The following is a 21,046-nucleotide window of genomic DNA, read 5'->3' as shown; positions in this document are numbered from 1 at the left end:
ATACAAATTATGTTTATTATATAAATGTATATAATCTCTAATATCGATATCAGTATAGTGAACGAAGAGAGTAAAGATAGACATTACAGCTGAGCTATAACAGTGCAGTTTTAAGCTATGGAGTGGATTTGGAGTGGGCTTTCTCCCACCAGTGAGTGGGGAATAGAGGCGGAGCTGGAGCAGAGTGATTACAAAACACTGAGAGGGCGGAGAAATTGCTGTCACTCCACTCTGTGATTTTGAGTCGTGTTTCTCCATGGGACAATCTAAAGATCCCAAAACACAACAAGAGATGATCATGGTTGGGATGCAAGAGATTTCCAGACAACCACAGCAGTGAATCATGCTACCATACAGGGTAGATTGAGATAAATGATCGGTGAGCGAGCGTCATCTCTCATGCTCGCACCGCTGTCAGGAAGCATATGGGGATGGCGCAGAGGAATGGCCACAGTCTAATCATATGTGACGACTCTAATGAGTCAGTCACTTGTCATTAAGCTGTGCCTAAAGCTTCCTAATAGAGTCTGGCTCATAAATCTATTTGCCGTAATCAGGAAGAAATCGGTTGCACAGCTTTAAATTTATTTCCTAAGAATTTAGTCCGTGCATGAAATTATGTCACAGGGTAATGCACACAAGCGATGATGTGCTAGCTGCTTCCAGATGTTTATTCTAATGCTGCTTGACATTATTTTCATATAATCACTTTACAGGTGTCTTGATGTGTATACAGGCACATACATATAGCCATAGTTAATGTATTGCATATGCTTTTTCAAGAAAACAATATGTTCATTGTACATGCTGAGCACACTCATTTTTTTTCGATTCTTCTTTCTCTAAAACAGCTACGCCTTGCATTAAGGCCATCAGTCCCAGTGAAGGCTGGACAACAGGGGGTGCCACAGTCATCATCATCGGTGATAACTTCTTTGACGGCCTACAGGTCATCTTTGGCACCATGCTGGTCTGGAGTGAGGTCGGTTACTTTTCTATGCAACCCGTTCTGTAATATTACTTTAGTTGGAAAATCTGTGGCCAAAAACAATTCATGCTCACTTTCAGGCTCTTGCCAAAAAACAAAAGATTTAAGAATCACCATGATTCAAATTGAATTTTAATACCAAGAAAATGAAATGATAAATGCACCTTTTTCCCTACGGTACAATAGCTATGCAACTTAATTCTAAAATATGTATGATATGGGAGATTGATTCAAAATCCACTTGGCTAACAAATCTGGGAAGGCACGTGTCAGTCTGAATGGACACAATGCTTCTGTTCTCAGCGCAGCTTCATTTTTGGTTAGCCAGTCTGTCTGTTTTCTTGTCTGTCCATCTGTTTTGGTCTTTCACTCAGTTTCTGTGCTGCTTGTGTGTGAGAAATCTAGATAAAAGAGGTAATTCTATAAAAAGCCTCTCATTGGCAATGCCATATTTATCTGAGAGGTGAGAAGAGCACTGCCTGGCATATGAAAGCCCAGCTAAGTGAGCAATAAAAGGGACAGTTTAAAGCCATGTAAAGCAGCACCAGTCCTGCTGGCTTTGAATATGACAGAGTATTTGCAGGGAAACTGAGCGCTCGTGGCTGCTTTGTAGTGGCACGGCTCCTCTTCAAAGGGAATTGAGCACAGCTTCACAAACACTGTAAGCAGTCAAATCATAGTCTAATCAGAGAACAAAACAATACTGTTTAATAGCTCAGCTAGTATTGTTTCAGGTAAGCAGGGGTACCTTAAATACACGTTGTAAACATTGTGAAGCAGTTATACAGTACAAGTGTCGGAAAATGCAGATGCAAAAAAGGTGGACAGAATTTTGATTATGTAATGACTTGGACTATCTTCACCTCCAGCTGACAAAAGCTTTAATCTCATTGGTTGGCGAGATTTGTGTCACCATATGGATCTAACAGAAAAGGTCATCTCTGACTCTAGTATTGACCAATGACCTTGGTGAGCAGAGGAGACTTCTTTCAAAAGCATAAAACATTTTTACTGATAGCAAACGGCATATATATACGTGTGTGTGTGTGTGTGTGTGTGTGTGTGTGTGTGTGTGTGTGTGTGTGTGTGTGTGTGTGTGTGTGTGTATCAGCAAGCATTCTATACATAGATACATACACTAGATATTTTGCATATTTCGAATATAGAATGTACCACTATAAGAATAGGATGGAGGTATGCTATTCTGAACAAAGTCAGTATCCTAGTAATAGGTCAGCGTTGTTGTTTCCTCTTAAAGGGATTGTTCTTACCTCATGGGCATCCGAGATGTAGGAGTATTTGTTTCCCCAGTAGTTTCAATTTTGATCATTTTAGGTCAAACCGTTCTTGTCTGTGCCTCACATAATGCAGGTCTATGGTCACCACCTCAAAGAGCATACACAGACAAGTCCAAATTAAACAATCCCCCATCGTAAGTACACACTGATGGCCTAAGACACGAAACGAGCGGTTTGTGTGAGAAAACGAACAGTATTTATATCGTTTTTACCTCTTGTACACCACTACGTCCGACTGATCCGAGGGTGCGCGTGCGTGTTTCCTGTGGTGTACACGAGGTAAAAACGATATAAATACTGTTCATTTTCTCACACAAACCACTTGTTTCGTGTCTTAGGCCATCAGTGTGTACTTACGATGGGGGATTGTTTAATTTGGACTTGTCTGTGTATGCTCTTTGAGGTGGTGACCATAGACCTGCATTATGTGAGGCACAGACAAGAACGGTTTGACCTAAAATGATCAAAATTGAAACTACTGGGGAAACAAATACTCCTACATCTCGGATGCCCATGAGGTAAGCTAAAACATATCAAAATTTAATTTCAAAGTGAACTATCCCTTTAATGCCTCTCATTGTTGTCTTTCTTTCATCTTCTCATTGTTACGGTTTATAAACTCTGTCTGAACAGTAAAAATATTTTAATAATTTGTTATCTTGTTTTAACCTATATATTCTACTTGTCTGTTTTTCACAATTACAACAACAAAAAGTAACATCCTAAAAAACATGTTTTATTTTCTCTTTCAGCTCATAACCCCTCACGCCATTCGAGTTCAGACTCCTCCCAGACACATTCCCGGGGTTGTGGAGGTCACTCTGTCCTACAAGTCAAAGCAGTTCTGCAAAGGTACACCGGGCAGATTTATCTACACAGGTAAGGACAATATTAAACACAACTGTTCTTGATTTCACATGTGGGTAACAGTCAGCCAGTGTTTCCTGTAGTGAGGAACCTATGCCGTAGTGGAATCCTACCTATTTCCTGAGCACATAGCTTAACACAGCGAATGGCTGTGCCTCAAACTCCAGGAACATCCTGCAGCCTGCACAGATAAGGGAAATGTAGGACTTATCTTAAGGAGGAAAGAGAGGTCACCTGTGATATCTGCTGGCTTGGAAATTAGTTTACTGTACTCTACATAGTGGGAGTTCAGCCAACAAGAAGTAATTAACTTCAGAGTTCCAGAAGTAAAGGACGCTCTTGATGGAAGTATATGATTGAATCAAATGGTAAAACAACATGAAATCAGCGGAGGAAAAGGTGAAGAGTTTGTTTGCTGATCTTGCAGCTTTTTTAGTTTAAATTTAGAGTTTGCAGTCAAAGTACAAGCGCAGCTTTTCTGAACAGTGTTAAAACGCTGAAGGGAGCAATGTTAAAGGCCTGTCTCATCAATAGGTTTAAACAGTGCACAGCTGTGGGTATTGTTGGCTCAGTAGGTGTCTATGTATATGCCTGTGCATTCATGGGTGTGAATGAGTATGCTTGTGTGGTTTATGGCGCTGGACTTGGCTTCTTTTCATGGCCCATTCAGCGAGCACATGGGCAGGAATGGAGGGAGGGATTTAGACATTCGCACACAACCACACAAACACACGTACAGCCACACGCGTCTCTGAAACAGAGGGCAGATGGCCACCCCCTTTTATGGCTGCACTTCTAGATGTGCCCCTTTTGCTAAAGCTTCAAGCTCAATAACCATCTAGAATGCTTTTGATTAGATGCGCAGGTTTTAATTCTCACAGCACTCAAATTCAGTTTGAAACTCAGTGCTGTTTATGAAGAGAAAACCAAATGCAGCACTGTCTATCTCACAACAGACCATTAAAGTTGGCATGAAACAGAAGTTGCCATAGTCTTTTCTTCTATATTGTGACATCCATTCAAGTGAAACGGCTTCTCAAACAAGATAGAAAAAGTAGAACGGAGCTTGATTTCGTTCATCAGGAAATGATTGGATAGTTTGGATCATTGTCATTTGCTATTGCTGAGAACATGTGACAGGTTGTCCCGCCCTCACAGCAGTATGTCATTGCAACAGGGAGAAGTTATTTTGATTAAGATGATAATGGCATGATTTATAATAAATACAATATTCCATAAAATAAATTCTCATTTTGATTTCATTGTGACTTTAAAATGGCTGGTGCTGATCTGACGCCCTCCTCAGGTTGGCCCCACTGTGCGGTTCTCCTCCGTTTAAAGCATTTTGGGCCATCCCTCTTCCCCTTGGCCCCCCAGTCCCAGCTACTGCAGTGGGACGTCAGCCTGTGTGTGTCTCTCTCTCTCCTGGCTCCAGTTGGCACCTGTGCCTTGCCCAGTTGCCAGTGGGTACTAATCATAGAGTATTGGCAAAGCTATGTGGCAGCTGGCAGTGGAATTACACATGGGGCATCTGGCACCTCTAATCAACTTCTGTCAGGCAGAGGAGATGGAGACCTAATTAAATCAATGGTGCACTGATGCTGCCGTGCTCAAACACCACACAGCCATGCGGAAAGGCTGAGCCGTACCTGGAGAACTTCCTCACAGCCATGGTGGAGAGGAAAAAAACAATCCTTTCAGGGGAAAACTCATTTTATTTAGCTTTTTACATTCAGTACATGTTTCTCACAAGTATATATGCACTATGCATGATTTTAGAGTATTGTCTTTACGTTCACATTATGATGCTGATGATTTTGGACACTGTTTCATCTGTAGTTATAGAGCTGTGTTTCGACTTTGACGTCGCTCTGATTATGAACCCAGCAGCCATGCAGTTAATGGATTCCTCAAAAGCCTCTCATTTCAGGAGTCTCAGATTCTCTAGGATTCTTGGCACATGCTCGTGTGAACTGTGCCTCTGGCTGGCCAACGATTTGTAGTTAAAGGGATGGTTCACCCAAAAATATTTCACTCACCATCATTTACTGTTGAAATTTTTTAAGAAATGTATTTTTTTTCCCCATGCATTACAGTTAATGGGGACTGAAGCTAAAATTATAAAAGTATTGTAAAATGTGTTTGTAAAAAGTATTGTTACACAAATATACTTATACTCGCTTATTAATAATAACACTATAAATTTCTATAAGTTCCCTTGCATATGATGTACCATAAAGCCTGCGGAAATACAAAAAGATTTTGCAAACGTCTTGCCTGATTCAATTCAACAGCTCTTACTGGGGCTTGTGACGGCATGTCTCAACCATCGACCGTAAAAAAATATGGACGACTCGACATCATCCGTTTCCGCTTGCCATAGTTGAAGCTTTCAGGCAGCCTGCATGGCGCTGACATCTTGGGGCCGAGTCTGCGCAGTAGCGATTTCGGGACCGGAGTTGCGCAGTAGAGAGCAGGAAGTAGAGCAGGAAGTACAGTCGCGATATCAAAAGCCCGCCCACACTCTCACAGATGCAGAACAATTAATTATGTTGAGTTTAGTAATTAATTAATTAACTTAAGTTAGTGTGAAATGTTGCTGTTGGAGCATAAATAATACCTGTAAAATTATAAAGCTCAAAGTTCAATGCCAAGCGAGATTTATTTAACAGAAGTTCTCTTTCAAAGCCTACAGCGAAAGGCCGGTTAGGACTACACCCCTGCACTTCCTTGCATGAATGACGTAACTAGAACCGTTTGCTGACTAACCCTCTGCCCACAAGAACACGCAAAATAGGGGGCGTGGTCTTGTTGCTCTCCCACGTGGAGAAGAGTGCACTTTCAGAGCTTGCATCTCCCCGTTATGGAAAGAGTCGGGACCTTTCCGGGCAAAGTGCGCTAAGCTGCTGTCCAATCACAACACAGGAAGCGCTGGCCCAATCAGAACTTGTTACGTGTTTCTGAAGGAGGGACTTCATAGAACAAGGAAATCATCAGGACGTTTTTAGGACAGAGGAAACAGCGCTGTACAGATAAGTAAATTGTGTGAAAAATACTGTTTTTTTTTACACGTGAAACATGAACTCATGTTATATTGCACACTGTAAACATAATCAAAGCTTCGAAAACACGCGAAGAACAGGGGCCTGTACCATGATGGCAGTTTAACAAACTCAGGGTTACAGGATTAGTTTTGAGTTGACAAAACCAAACCATTGTATTAAAGCTTTGTTGGTCCCATGATGCTGATCATCAGCTTGCTCTGTCAACTCAGGCTTTGATCCTGAGTTCAGGAGTTTAGCTGTGACATCAGTAGTGAACAGCCAATCACACGCTGTGGAACTGAGATTCACTTCTCGCGAGACAAGCAGTGAGATTAATTTCTCTCTTCTGCAGAATATTATATGTTTGAAAAATATTAAGAATAAAAAAAATGCACAGCAAGAAGAAAAGCTGTCTATGAAAGAGGACAATTTAAAGAAAAAATAGTATACGTCAATGCAAGTAAAAGTTATAAAATTAGTTTACTTGATATAGAGAAAATTGAACATGTAAGCTCAGTAAGCTTCTTTAAAAAAAAAAAAAAAAGTTTTATTTATTGGTTTTAAAGCTTATTTATATGACTTTATATAGGCTATTTATATTATTTTTAACAAAGTGCCCATTGATGATTGATTAACTAAAATGATAAATGTGTAATTGATTAAGGGTATATTACATAAATTATATCTAAATCATTCATAATTATTTATTTTTTTATAAATAAGCATTGTTAAAAAAGCCAGACGCTTTAGTCTTTTGCTATGTAGTGACCTTTAAACATTTGCTATGTAGTGACCTTTAATTTGGAGCAGAAACAGGGGGAGTGACTTTATTGCATCAGAGGTATGTCACTTTACTCACAGCTGATTGGCCCAATTTCAGTTTGAGATATCTTATCCAGAACATAACCTGCCCTGGAGCAGGTTAGCTGTGGAACCTAAGTTACCATGGCGAGGAACACAGCTAAAAGCCAAACCACTTTAATGGTACCTAAAACCCAGGATTGACACAAACTAAGCTTAAACAAATCAGGCTAGCCAACTAAACCAGCTTCATGGTACAGGCCCCAGGACCTTTAAAGCTAAAGCTCCAATCTGCTCCCAAAAATCCAGAAAAAAGTCTGTTAGGGCCTCAGTGACAAGAAGACGTCGATCTCAGCTGTCAATCATGACATCACACCCCCCATTTTTATAGCATCAGATAACTAAGTAAAACTAAACTTATTTTAAAAATGAACGCTTGAAATGAAATCATCGTGATGATAACTGCCTTCAATGACATAAACTAACTTTGGGGAAAAAATATTTGAGGTGTAATTTTATTGTTTAGTTTGCCTCGCGTCCATTAGAAAACACGGAGGGGCGACTATACTGGGACCAGTCACCGGGGCGGCGATCGAGGCGCGAAAGCTTCAGTAAATGAGAGGGAGACTGCAGGCCTGGTCTCAACAGGTAAATGTAGATTAAAGGTCAAACATATTAGTGATGAAAAAAGTGTCCCGCGTTATTTACGTTATTCAATTTTAAGTTATTTATGGTAAACTATAGGAAGCATTGAGAGAGACGCATTTTCTCATATCATTGGGTTTGCCAGTATGTTTATGAATATAATGACAAAACATGATGCCTTTTATTTTAGGCATTTTGCATTAGTGTAATGAGTATGGGAGATGGTAAAATTAAAATTGGAGATGGTAAAATACAAATTAATCGCTTTAATACGGTTTTTGGATTAGCCTTCTGAATGAGTTGAACTTGTGAAAAGACACCGAATAGACAAGTTCATTGGAAATATTTGAGTCAAAAGAATTATCCGTTAACAAATCAGGTATCTCTCATGTTACTTCTCTTGAAAGCAATTTTTTTCAAGTCATTTCAAGTGAAATAACTTAACTTAAAACATTTTGCATTGCTGGAATGCTGAAGTTTAGACACTATCCGTGCTTTAATGAGGAAGACCTAGTCAAAGTGATCTCAGCTTACCCGGTTTCTAGGCCTCTACAATTAACTATCTAGAAGCTCTCTGCAATTATATTTATCATCAGAAACAATTAAACACTCACCACCTGGGACATTACCCATCCTGCATGGCACTCCGCAGATAAGAGGGATGAATCATTCCCCCTGCTTTCTCTCTCGCTGCCTCCCTTTCAATTCATCTGCAACAAATGCATTTCCATGTTTGGTTGTGTATTACTTCTCACCAGATTGCCATGTTTGCATCATTCGTCAAAGGGGTTTTCCGTCTGTTTTTGGGGGAAAGGGGCAGAGTTATAATGCTATCTGCCAGAGAGCGTGTTTGAAGCCCTGTGCAGCCCATAGATTGAAGGTGTTGATGAATCACTTGAAATGTTCAGCAGGCAATTCGTTGCTGCTCAGTATGCAGGCCAGTGGGCTGAACAGCACCCATCAGGCCTGATATTAAAAGACTCTGCTCGATCACATTCGAGGGAGCTCTCTACGCCTGCCCAATGATTAAGTCTATAGGAATATTTGTCACTTTAGTTGGAGGAAAACCAGACTTCAGATCATAAATGCATACACCTTCTCTTTTAATGCAAATATATGTTTGGATCCCAAATTATGAGTATGAAACTGCTTCTATTTGGCATTTTCTAAATTAATACAAAAATACCACCAGCTTAAGACTTAAAAATGAAAAAGGACCATGGGTTTCAGAATGTTTTAATATCTAGTAGAAAGTTTTAATATATTCTATGGTCTTAGACTTTTGGACACTACTGTGAATGTAAAATGTTACAAATTCAAATTCATTTGCTAGATCTAAACATATTATATACTGAAGTCACCTATGTATTTTTTTCCAACCACTAGACTTGACGTAAGCTTTCTTCTTGAGTGGGTTGAGCGATCGTTCGATTTTGATAATGAGTCTCTTTAATTCTATTGACAAATGGGGTCACACTAGGTGATCAATGATAACCATTCCAATTAAATTGCTAAACCTCTGCATGGTGGAGATTGTAACCATAAAGATATAGAGCAATTGGTTTGCTCAACAGCGGGGCGTCTTCAGTGGGCCATTTCACACAGATGTCTCTGTCTTTTAGAAGCTGCTGCTCACGATCAAGAAAAACAAGTCATCCATTTTATGGTCGCAGGTTCCAAGACCCCCCCACACACACGTCTTAAAGTGATGCCTTATTTAGCTTGTCGGATTTTCCAAATAAACGCTATCACTGGTTTTATGGAAAAATGGATAAAAATGAGATTGTAAGGTATTGATCCCGACGTAGGGAGGGCTGAGGAAAAACAGGCCTCATCTATATAGGGAGAGAAATGAAGCAATAATTCAGGCAGGCATCGAACACCCTGCCACTGAGCCTATCGATTCCTATCCACAGCATATGAGATCACACCTGAATGAAAGAGAGCTCTAGGGAAAAGAGAGAGAGAGAGAGAGAGAGAGAGAGAGAGAGAGAGAGAGAGAGAGAGAGAGAGAGAGAGAGAGAGAGAGAGAGAGAGTGTGTAAAACGGAGTCTGCCGTTCCCTAACATGTACAGAACATTACCACCCTGACATTAACAGCTCTGTACAAAGCCCACAAGTGCCTGTTAAAAGGTTCTGCTAAAGACCAATTACCCAGCATGCCTTTCTGCTCCGTCAGTCAGGGATACTGTTCTAGCCCTGCAGGTCTATGTGTGGTCAGCTGATTCAATTTACCACCAGCAGCTCAGCGCTAGCATCTGGTCTCAAAAACAGGAAAGCCACAAATATCGTGTTCTCACCAGTCTAAAAACTGCCGCCCACATTCTGCCCTCAGGCTTCTGTGTGAGTTATTAAGTGTGGGATTTTTTTTTTTTTTTTTCTGGTGGTGGTGGTGTAAGGTATTTTAAAATGTACTGTTTTGACTGGCTCCATCTGCTTTTGACAGCGCTCATAGTATTGTCTTTTAGTAGTTGCTCGTTCCTCTCCTCTCCTCTCTTCACCCCCGCAGGCCTGTAGTTATTATTGTGAAATATGAAGCGATCCGGCTGTGCCTTCATGAAATTTCAATGAGCATTGATCTGTGTGATTGCGAGGAATCCTTCAAGCAGTGGTTGTTGTTCATTTATTTATTTATTGCTGATATGTTTTACTCGTTTTGATCCCGTCTTCTGGAGAAAGAGGGGAGCTGTCGATTGGTAATGTAATGTGTTTGTAGCTTTCCTTTTTTGGAAAACCAGGTCTGTTCCTTGATAGTTTCTTTGTTCACAAGGCAGAAAATTCAATTCACGCCTCCAGGAGGTCCGTTTAGATCCTTAACAGCCCTATAATTTGCCTATATCGACTATATTCATTAAACGTAAACGAGATGTCATGGTATGCGGCTGATATTCTGCTCTTTTCGATATTGATTTTGTAGATTTTATTTCAGCTCATGACATCGCACGTAACCTTTTCGTTCTCCTTCGCGTATGAAATCGGAGAGCTGCAATGAATCTGTGATGACACAAGACGGACTCTATCATATATGTCGGATTGCTGGCCGGTGTTATTTCTGTCGTGATAACCGTTCTGTGAGCCCAGAAAGAAATGGGAACCACAGCTTGCCAGTTTCTGAAACTGTAAAAGTAAACAAGTGCATGGACAGTTGAAAGGTGTTGCTCTATAAATATACAGGTCTGCTGTGCATGGTTTGGTAAACAACGTTACAAACCAAGTAGGACATACTGTAGAGGGTCCGGAAATGAAGAAGCTCGTGGGATTTTACTTCTCTGTTTGGTGTGCATCTCTGAAAATGCACTGTTTTGTTTGACTTTCTGAAAAAGTTCACTCCATGACCCAGCACAGGAGGTGTTTTTTTTTTTCTGTGTGGTCTCAAGGGTTTGAGTTTGTTTTTGCGATAACGTATATGCTGTCACTGGTCAATGTCAATTTGATTTGCCACATATACCAGAATTGCATGGACTCGTGTCCATGAAATGTTTGCATCATTGTTTTCAGTGGGCGTTCTGCGATTCTATAAAATTAGCAGCACTTTACCGCAAACTGTTCAGTTCACAGTCTCTCTCCCAGCAAGTGTGCATTATCGAGTCAATTGGTGAGGGGATTGTACAGTATGTGAAAATCAATAGCAATGAAGGAGAGTAAACACGTGGAGATGTCTTTCAGTTTAGCCTAAGATCTTGCCCATCCATCCCCGTATCAACACATTAACGTCCTTCTCAGAGTTGCTTTGCATGATGACCCATGCCTCATTATACTAGCACATGGGTCCTATTCAAAAAGAGATTCTTTAAATGTTCTCTGTCCAGTCCCTCACAAAAGTTCTGCCCCAGCAGCCACTTCATTATTCACTCTTAAATGAGGTGATTTACTCAAGACCAGCTGTTTTACAGCTTTTATTGAATGTGTATTTTTGAAGACAAATGAAGTGTCTTCCATTTTTTTTAGATTTTAGTATGACAATGTCAACCTTAAATTTATGAATATTGTGGTGTTCCAAAACAATGACAACATTTGCATTTAGGAGATATAAACATTCAAAACTTACAGTCTCTCACTACCGTTAAAACGAATTACAGATTTTGATGGCATCATCGCAGACTTCACCTTCTCATCAAATCTTCTGTCCAATTCAAATGCTCTAGAATCTAAAGCCCACCCCCTACGCTGCTGAAGACGTTGTGGCTGAAATCGGTCAGTTTTTAACACATTTACTCATTTCTACATGGTGAAAGGCACATAGCACACTATATATGTGATGGGAAACGATTCAGTGTAAACATGCTTTCAGTTGAGGTGAATGAAGTCTGGTTTCACGTTAGTTTCACGCACCACAGCAGTACACACACATAGTCTTCTAGACCAGAGCCGTTGACTAAAGACCAAGGGGGTAATCTAGCACTCGGAAAGCTGCTGTTAGCATCCCATTGACTCCCATTCATTTTTGAGTCTCTTTGACGGTGAATAACTTTACATCTGAGGTGTTCAAAGACTCCATTTGTCCATTGTTTATTTATAAAAAAAACACGACAATGCATAAAAGGCTCCATTACCTTGTATCTTACACTTTCGCCCCCTAGAAGCTGTTTTTGTAAAAATAGGCTAACGATTGCTTCATAACCAACGTGACTCTGTCGCACAGTTGAGAGATTACCGTATAGACAGGAGAAGACGCTGTCTTTTACTTTTACTTAATCTTTTACTGTCTATAAGGCAGTCGGGGGGACGTGGAAACATAAAGTCCGATAAAGTCAACGGGAGAAGAATGGGGAGAAGCCGATAGTGAGCCAAAAGCAACGGGAGAAAATGTTTAAACAACGTAATTCAGATTTCACTTTCCACAACTACTAGAAGACCTACAACTGTCAGACAGGAGGCTCACGTCACATCTACGTCGTCAAGCTCAGTATGAGCCTGCGCAGTTCGCTCAGCCATCAGGAAGTGAGTGCCTCTGATTGGCCTCATTTTTCCGCCGTTGAAGTTAATGGGATAGCTCTGTCCATTTCTTTTACTTTCTATGCTAAAGACACAAGAGTGCAGCATGGATCGTAATCGTATGCGCGAGTCAGCGCAGACAACAACCATACCGGATCCATTTGAATTTTGCACAGAATGCTGTATTTCAAAGCGATATGGAGGAGATTATGATGATAAACAGTTAGAGGAAACTGGCTTTACCAAACAGAAAGGCTCTAGTCAAACTGTGATATTATTAACAAAATGCTATTGGCTGTTTCAGTAAAGGGGAGGAGCTGCTAACAGCTGGAGCCGTTTCAGCGGAAATCACGTCAACACATTGAATAATGCGGCGCGTTTCAAGGCACTTCAGCGGGCCTTTAAAGGAAGTGTTTGTAAGACTGTGGCCAAAACTGGTACTGCAATCACTTTTAAATGACTGTAGAGCGGTGTATCCCTCTCCCCCTCCCCGCTGACTCGAGGTTGCCAGATAGGCTGCAGGATCCAGCAGGAACGTTTGTAGCTGCAGCTGTGGTAACTAGAGCAGAGCTGGCAACCCGGAATGCCGAAACACTACTGACTTTGTGATTGGTAGATAGGTGGAGGGCGGAGCTTCAGGCCAAAACACAACCTGTCAACGTCAACATCAGTTGAGGGCTGCAACAACAACTTTTAAACGACAATATCCTGACCAGACTACTGTTGTCAGTGATATAAGTATTTGAAATTAACATGATTTCTTAAGGTTTAGTGACATATCAGGGCCATTTTATGATTAATTTAAATACATTTCTTACATACTGTTCCTTTAAAAAAAGATTTGGTTTCATAATCTTTAATTTATGAAACTCTATTAATTTTTTTCAGTTCTACGACACCAACCAGAGGTACTTCCTCATTTATGTGGCTTTATTTATACCGTATCCTAGCCACTATCAGCACGCCGCACAATATGAGAACTCCTATAATCCCACCTCCTCCCCAGCGCCACCTGTAGAGATCTGCTATGGGGTTATATGATTCTGCAGCAGCCTTTCCTTGTTTTTATCTTGACTAAGTTGAACATTATGTATTGGCTCAGCAGCAGCGTAGGAGATCTTGTCCGCTAAAATCAAGTGCATTCCATGCACTATGCTAATAAAATGCTGGTTGAATTTATCCAACCTGAGAGTTGTCATGATTTAAAAACTTTTATTTAAAAATGACGATATTGGTTCATTTAGAACGATATGATCCAAAATGATTCAGTGGCTTGAAATCGATTCAGTAACTTTTTAGCCAAACATTTAAATCAGTGTGACTGATTTATTTCAGACGAATCGAATAGTTGTTAAAACGAATCGTTACACCCCTATAAATTACATATTAAAATAGAACAGTTATTATACATTTGTAATAATATTTTGCAATATTACTATTTTTACTGTAATTTTGATGAATGTAGCCTTGGTTAAATATGTCATATTACCGTAGTTAAATGTGTTGCGAATATTGCATCACGTTGTCCTGGTGGCTTTCCAGACCTTACAGCCACAGCTTTCTTTTAACATAGTTCAGGCTACCCCCTCTCTTTTACTCTTCCATTCGCTCTCTCCTACCGTCATGTCAGACCTGCTGTAATTCTGCGCAACACAATCTCTCATTCAGCCTCCATCTATTTCTTTGCCATTACGATATCCTGCAATCAGCTTTTCAGCAACCCCCATCCGTGCACCACTCAGGCCGCTTCTGTGCTCTGCATCGGTCCGCACTTCCATATCCCTGTCTCCAAACCACCAACAGACCTGATTACAGGAAGCCTATTTAGATATGATGTATTGTCAGCCGCAGGGCAGCTTTGAATCATTCTGTCACATTCGACTGTTTTTGTTGTTCTTTCCTTCGCCGATAGCTGCAGTCTGTTCTCCATCATGCTCCAGGATTGTTTTAACTGTTTTTTTTTTCTTTTCGTCTTGCACTTTAAGTAAACAGCCAGTCAATCACAGTGCTGCATGAGCAACTGTGCATCCAGGCGACCATGGCGGCCGAGAAATTTGAGGTTAATGTTACCTCTCAAACAGCGAGTTGTTGAGCCCTGCTGTGTCTCGCCGCATGAAGTCTGCTGTTATTATCCAATGTCAACCGCTTTTTAATGAAGTTATGGCTTTTTTGTAAAAGTAAATACGACTTTTTACAGAGTTTGTTAGGATGTAGCCTGGGTTTTTACAAATAACTCTTTCTTTTCCAATGTATGGCTTTAGGCTTTATGTCAAAACCAGATACTGGACCAGCATTAGCTTGTTCTTATAAAGTCTTTGATCCCACCTGCCATTGGATGTTGTATCGAGGGGTATTGATGTACAGTCAGAGCTGCCCATGGTCCCCAATGGAGCCATGGCCAGGCTGGGCACAGCTTGTGTTCTGGGCTCCAGGGGTCTGGTTCTGTCTGGGCCCTTGGCCATCTGAATCCACTCCACTGCACTCAGAGGCTGCCCACAGTCTGTCCTCTCAGCTGTGGAGCTGAGGGGAGCTGGGCGAACTCCCTCAGGAAACGTCCAGGCTGCGGCCTACAGGGCAAACAGAAGGGAGGCTGGAAGAGAGTGAGGCTATTACAGTTCTGGTTTTTTTTACCCCCATCTTCAGCAGGACAATTATCTGAGGGCCAGAGGACTCTAGTGTACAGTTGCTATTTTTGCTGCTCCTCCTCTGTTTTGTTTGAGATTTGACGCTTCGGGCAACAGAAAGGCGGTCAGTCTATCACGGAAGAAAAAGAGAGGGGGGAAGTGAGTGTAAAAAGTTAACTGTTAGAATGACTTGTGGGTATCTTATGTCACATTTCCAAATAATTGTAGTACAGTAAAGTCAGGTTTTGGGCTCTTCACTGACTTCCTTCTAATGTGGAAAATGATCAATAAGTTGAGGATGAATTAAAGACATTTTGACATATATATTTTGACATATATATATATATATATATATATATATATATATATATATATATATATATATATATATATATATATATATATATATATATATATATATATATATATATATATAATTTTAAAAATGATTAGCAAATTTAAAGAAAAAGTTATTTGTGTACCAGATATAGCATAAACCCAGCTTAAAACAGTATACAGTGGCTCCAAAAACATAAATAAATAAATAATTTGGACGCATACGCCAATGTATGAATATCATTGCATTACATTACAAAATATAGGCTAAAACTAAGTGAAGTTTCAAAGATATATACTTCACAAAAAATGATTAATGTTTAAAATAAAACAATTCGTATACCATTTAGAAAGAAGTGGATCATATTAACCATAGTTAATATGATTATAATACTTTTGGTTATTCTGATAGTATTCTGTCTCTTGAAAAGTGACATTAGACCAGTGATGCAGTAATATTCATTAATTTTTAAGCATAGCTTAAATGACCAAATACTTTTGGGGCCACTGTACTGCATGCTGCAAATCAAATATCAAATATCTCTGCTGACATATATCTCTCTGTATATCTCTTACTCTGTCTCAGGGAATCACAGAAGGGCTCTGTGTGAATGCGCCCCTGAGGGCTGGAGTTTAGGGCCACAACAGATAAACACACAAACAAGCTCAGTGGGCCAGTGCTGGAGAAAGACCCATTGTCTCAGTGTGAAAGTCCCACTCAATCCAGGGAGGTTAGAAAAACATCGGGCCAAGCACCATGTGGTCCACCCGTGCAGGATGTTTGGGCCTATCACGCAGATCGGGTTCCTTTTTCAATATTATCTTATTGCTCTGTCCTCAGCGAGCATTCGTGAAGCTGTCTGTGGGCCTCTGAGGAGTGGGAGGTGCCGCTACACAGAAATGAAATCTTTAATTGAATTATTTGCTCATAATGGTGGTCTATAGATTTGTTTTGCAGATTAGTGGTGCTTATGTAAACAAAGCAAAAGAGGGAGTTGAATAGAGCATTATTTGTTATTGGAGTTTGTTTAAGGACATTTAAAAAGGAGCCTTGTAGTTGATCATAATCGTGCCTATAGATGAAATGATCTGGCTGCTTCTGGTCATCATAAGATTAGTCGTTGGTATAAATAACTTTTGCTGATCCAGCTGTAAATATATATATATATATATATGTATGTATGTATGTATATATATATTTACAGCTGTATATAAATTCGATAAAAGGAATATTACAAGTTCAATACAAGTTAGGTTCAGTCCGCAGCTTTTGTGGCATTATGGAGATTACAACAAAAATAACAATTTCAATTGATCTTTCAATTACAGCGAGATATTCAAAGTTTAACACAAGAAGAGTTGCATTGCTGTTAAACTGTACAAATCTCAGTTTGTGAAGCTGTCCATGATGGTTGCACCTTTGCACTGGCTGTGAAAATAGGATCCATTCACACAAACTGCTCAAGTGTTGTTTTATTCATAAAGCGGTGCCTTGTGGTTGTAAACGACTAAAGCATAGTGGGAATTGATACCGATATTTTGGCAGCTAGTTAGGAAACATAATATTTGATACTTTAGTTATCATTTTATTGTTTTCTACTTTGTGTTTTTTGGAACAGTATTGAGGTCTGAAGGAAATGACACTTTTTTATATACATTTCTGTGTTATGGTAATTGCAGATAGGTGTTGAATTTCACTGAGGTAACATGGTTGCATTTTCTCTTTTCCTGCAGCACTGAATGAACCCACTATTGACTACGGTTTCCAGCGGCTACAGAAGGTGATCCCTAGACACCCAGGCGACCCTGAGCGCCTACCAAAGGTCAGTTCTCTTACATGACATAACTGTTATGCTTTCTTTACTTTAAAGTCAACATGAAGACACTGTAAAAAATATTGTTTGGATTAACTTAAAAAAGTAAGTAACCTGGTTGCCTTAAAATGTTGAGTTTGTTGAAATAAACATATTTAGTTAATACGATGAAGGAAATTGGTTTAATAAATAGAAACTCCAAATATTATTGTATCTGAACGACATAAATTTAAAAAAATGATAAATCATGAAAATAGCACAATTTGGCATTCACTGTTTCACTGCATCACTACATATAAAACACATTTTTATGCAATATGCTTACTTAACATTTTTAATTTATTTGAGTAAAGGATGATGTCAATTCTTAAAACATGTTTATTGTATCAACTCAATATTTTAAGGCAACCAGGTAACTTACTTTTTAAATATTTTTTTACAGTGTATTTACTTTCTGAATACACATTTCTGGCCTTATTCAATGGTGTGTTATTCCAAAGATCATCCTTTGAAACAACTTTTGTTTTCTTTTGACGTCAGTTAGGCCACACAGGCTACTGGATAATGCTAACCAATAGCCAAATAACTATATAATCGTTTTAGCAATCTTGCCTTCAGTCTGGCTTCATTCTGGTACATTCACCTCCTTTTCACAGTCCCAAAGAATAAGTCCCATCCAGATTTTCTTATTGTATATTGTGTTTCACTCATAAATCACATTATATAAGTAAATTAAATGTTGATTTAATTGTTTATTTTAATTTCACTAGTTCACTTCTGTCTTCCACAGAGCATTACTAACATAAACACACTGGTCCTGATTTCCATTTACCATGGTAGCGTTAGCTGAAACATGGTCTTGTTATTTAAACCATTCATTACAGACTCCTTCAGTTTAGAGATTATATAATGTATATTCAATCTCACGCAGTTGTGTTCAGTATTCTCTGTGAAAGGAGCCCAGTTGTGGACCCAGTTGGGTGTTTATTTCTCTCTCCATGCATGGTTCTTAAGGAGAGGCAGGCCAAGTAAATGGATCCTTTGGGAGGGATAAATAAACATTACTTTATCTTGTTGTGCGTGTCCTATACCCAAGAGCCCCGCTCCAGCAGCACCACTTAATAGTGTAAAAAAAAAAAAGTGGCAAAAAAAGGAGTAATTATAGCTGGCTGCCGGCTGGGCATGCTCACGCTCAGAACTGACCTTGTGCTGTTAGCAGCCCTCGGTATCAAAGCTAGGCCATCAGTATTCATGTCCCATGAGCCACCTCCCAATCCATTACACCTTAAACGCATCAAATTAGACCATGGGGTCAAGAATGCGGCATCAAACCAAAGCCAATCTAGAGAAATCAGGCAAATGTAGAGTTGGTGGCCAAGTAATTACAGTTCTGCTAATCATGTGACCTGCGCCACACACTTTTTTAAATTCTTTGTTGCACTTTGTGTAGTGATTTAGTTGAGTGTTTGACAGAAAGTGATTTCATAGCTGTTCTTTTTGTGATGTCAGAGTTAACATTTTGCAGACACTCTGGGAATAAATGGGTCATAGGTTATACCACAAATTCATTGGATGTCTTAGGTGCTGAACTGCCATTATCAACTAATCAGGCAAGGTTTTAAATTACACACTACAAATGAAACTTGTGAATATTCATTAAGAATAATAATACTAATTAATATTATTATTGTTATACACACTTTATAATAATAATCAAAACTATGAAAGCTTTTCATTCACTGTCAATTTTGGGTGAAATCATTTAAAAATCTTATCATTTGTAGGCACAATTTATATTTGACACAAGACTAAATAATAAATAAATAAATGTTACATTTTAGTGCAAACTACTAGTTTTTATATCATTTAGGTAAAATGTGTCCAGACTTTTGTGTAGGGATATTTGCTAAATATTATCTGTAGCTTAACAAATAAAGAACAATGTTGGAAAATTTTCTATTTTCTTTGCAGCTAATTGATGTTGGCTTTATCCAACTTCTGTAGATTGCATGCTCAGGCTTTCTCATATAGTAGTCCTCCTCCTTCCTCTATCTCTCAATTTCTTCTTTCATTCTCTTCACTCACTCATCCCTCGTGTTAGTGTTCATTCCCCAGCTGGTGAGGAGAGGACAGATCTTCTGTCTCCTGTCAGTGGGGCTAAAGAGGGCAATGGTTTGATCTCAGTCCCTAATGAACCACATGGACATTGTCTGAATACCTTCCTGTGCAGTCCCTCAGTCTGAACCCTGTGTTACCGCACACAAACACACGGACACTCACACACACACTCGCCCTCCATCGTGTAAAGCACTGTGCTGACCCGCCCTGTAAAAATTACCAGCAGACATGTGTTGTTACTTGTCCCTCCTAATGCTGATGGGGACTATTAAATTACTGGCTCATTGATGTCACTGATGAAGATAGAAAAAAAAAACTTTATAATGGCATATTACACACACACACACACACACACACACACACACACACACACACACACACACACACACACACACACACACACACACACTGTATGTGTATATATATATATATATATATATACACATACAGTGTATACATGTATGTATATATATATATATATATATATATATATATATATATATATATATATATATATATATATATATATATATATATATATATATATATATATATATATATATAATGGTGGAAAATAAGTATTTGAACACCTACAAAAAAGCAAGATTTTTGGCTCTCATAGACCTTTAACTTCTTCTTTAAGAGTCTCCTCTGTCCTCCATTTGTTACCTGTATAAATGGCACCTGTTTGAAGTCATTATCAGTATAAAATACACATCTCCACAACCTCAAACACTCCAAAACTCCAAAAAAAGACTCCAAACTCCACTATGGCCAAGACCAAAGAGCTGTCAAAGGACACCAGAAACAAAATGTGTAGACCTGCACCAGAATGGGAAGACTGAATCTGCAATAGGTAAGAAGCCTGGTGTGAAGAAATCAACTGTGGGAGCAATTATTAGAAAATGGAAGACATACAAAACCACTGATAATCTCCCTCGATCTGCATGTAAGATCTCACCCTGTAGGGTCAAAATGATCACAAGAATGGTGAGCAAAAATCCCATAACCACATGCGGAACCTAGTGAATGACCTACAGATAGCTGGGACCAAAGTAACAAAGGCTACCATCAGTAACAGACTACGCCGCCAGGGACTCAAATCCTGCAGTGCCAGACGTGTCCCGCTGCTTAAGCCAGTACATGTCGATGCCTGTCTGAAGTTTGTTAGAGAGCATTTGGATGATCCAAAAGAGGATTGGGAGAATGTCATATGGTTAGATGAAACCAAAATATAACTTTTTAATAAAAACTTGTGTTTGGAGGAGAAAGAATGCTGAGTTGCACCATACCTACTGTGAAACATGGGGGTGGAAACATCATGCTTTGAGGCTGTTATTCCGCAAAGGGACCAGGACGACTGGTCCATGTAAAGGAAAGAATGAATGGGGCCATCTATCGTGAGATTTTGAGTAAAAAACCTTCTTCCATCAGCAAGGTCATTGAAGATGAAACGTGGTAGGCTCTTTAAGCATGACAATGATCCCGAACACGCTGCCCAGGCAATGAAGGAGTGGCTTTGTGTGTGTGTGTGTGTGTGTGTGTGTGTGTGTGTGTGTGTGTGTGTGTGTGTGTG

General features: G+C 39.5%; 1 protein-coding gene across 4 annotated transcripts in view; it reads left to right on the top strand.

The window, feature by feature from the left end:
- Nucleotides 1–21,046, top strand: part of ebf1a (EBF transcription factor 1a) — a 158,248-nt gene that overhangs the window by 113,124 nt on the left and 24,078 nt on the right. For all 4 annotated transcript variants that reach the window (XM_067457485.1, XM_067457484.1, XM_067457483.1 and 1 more), the window contains exons 9-11: nt 852–982; nt 3,039–3,165; nt 17,273–17,361. In XM_067457485.1, the coding sequence (XP_067313586.1) occupies nt 852–982; nt 3,039–3,165; nt 17,273–17,361 (347 nt within the window). The remainder of the gene's footprint in view (nt 1–851; nt 983–3,038; nt 3,166–17,272; nt 17,362–21,046) is intronic.

The sequence above is a fragment of the Pseudorasbora parva genome, chromosome 11 (genome assembly GCF_024679245.1).
Source record: "Pseudorasbora parva isolate DD20220531a chromosome 11, ASM2467924v1, whole genome shotgun sequence".
NCBI lineage: Eukaryota > Metazoa > Chordata > Actinopteri > Cypriniformes > Gobionidae > Pseudorasbora > Pseudorasbora parva.
This window is presented reverse-complemented; position numbering and strand designations above follow the sequence as displayed.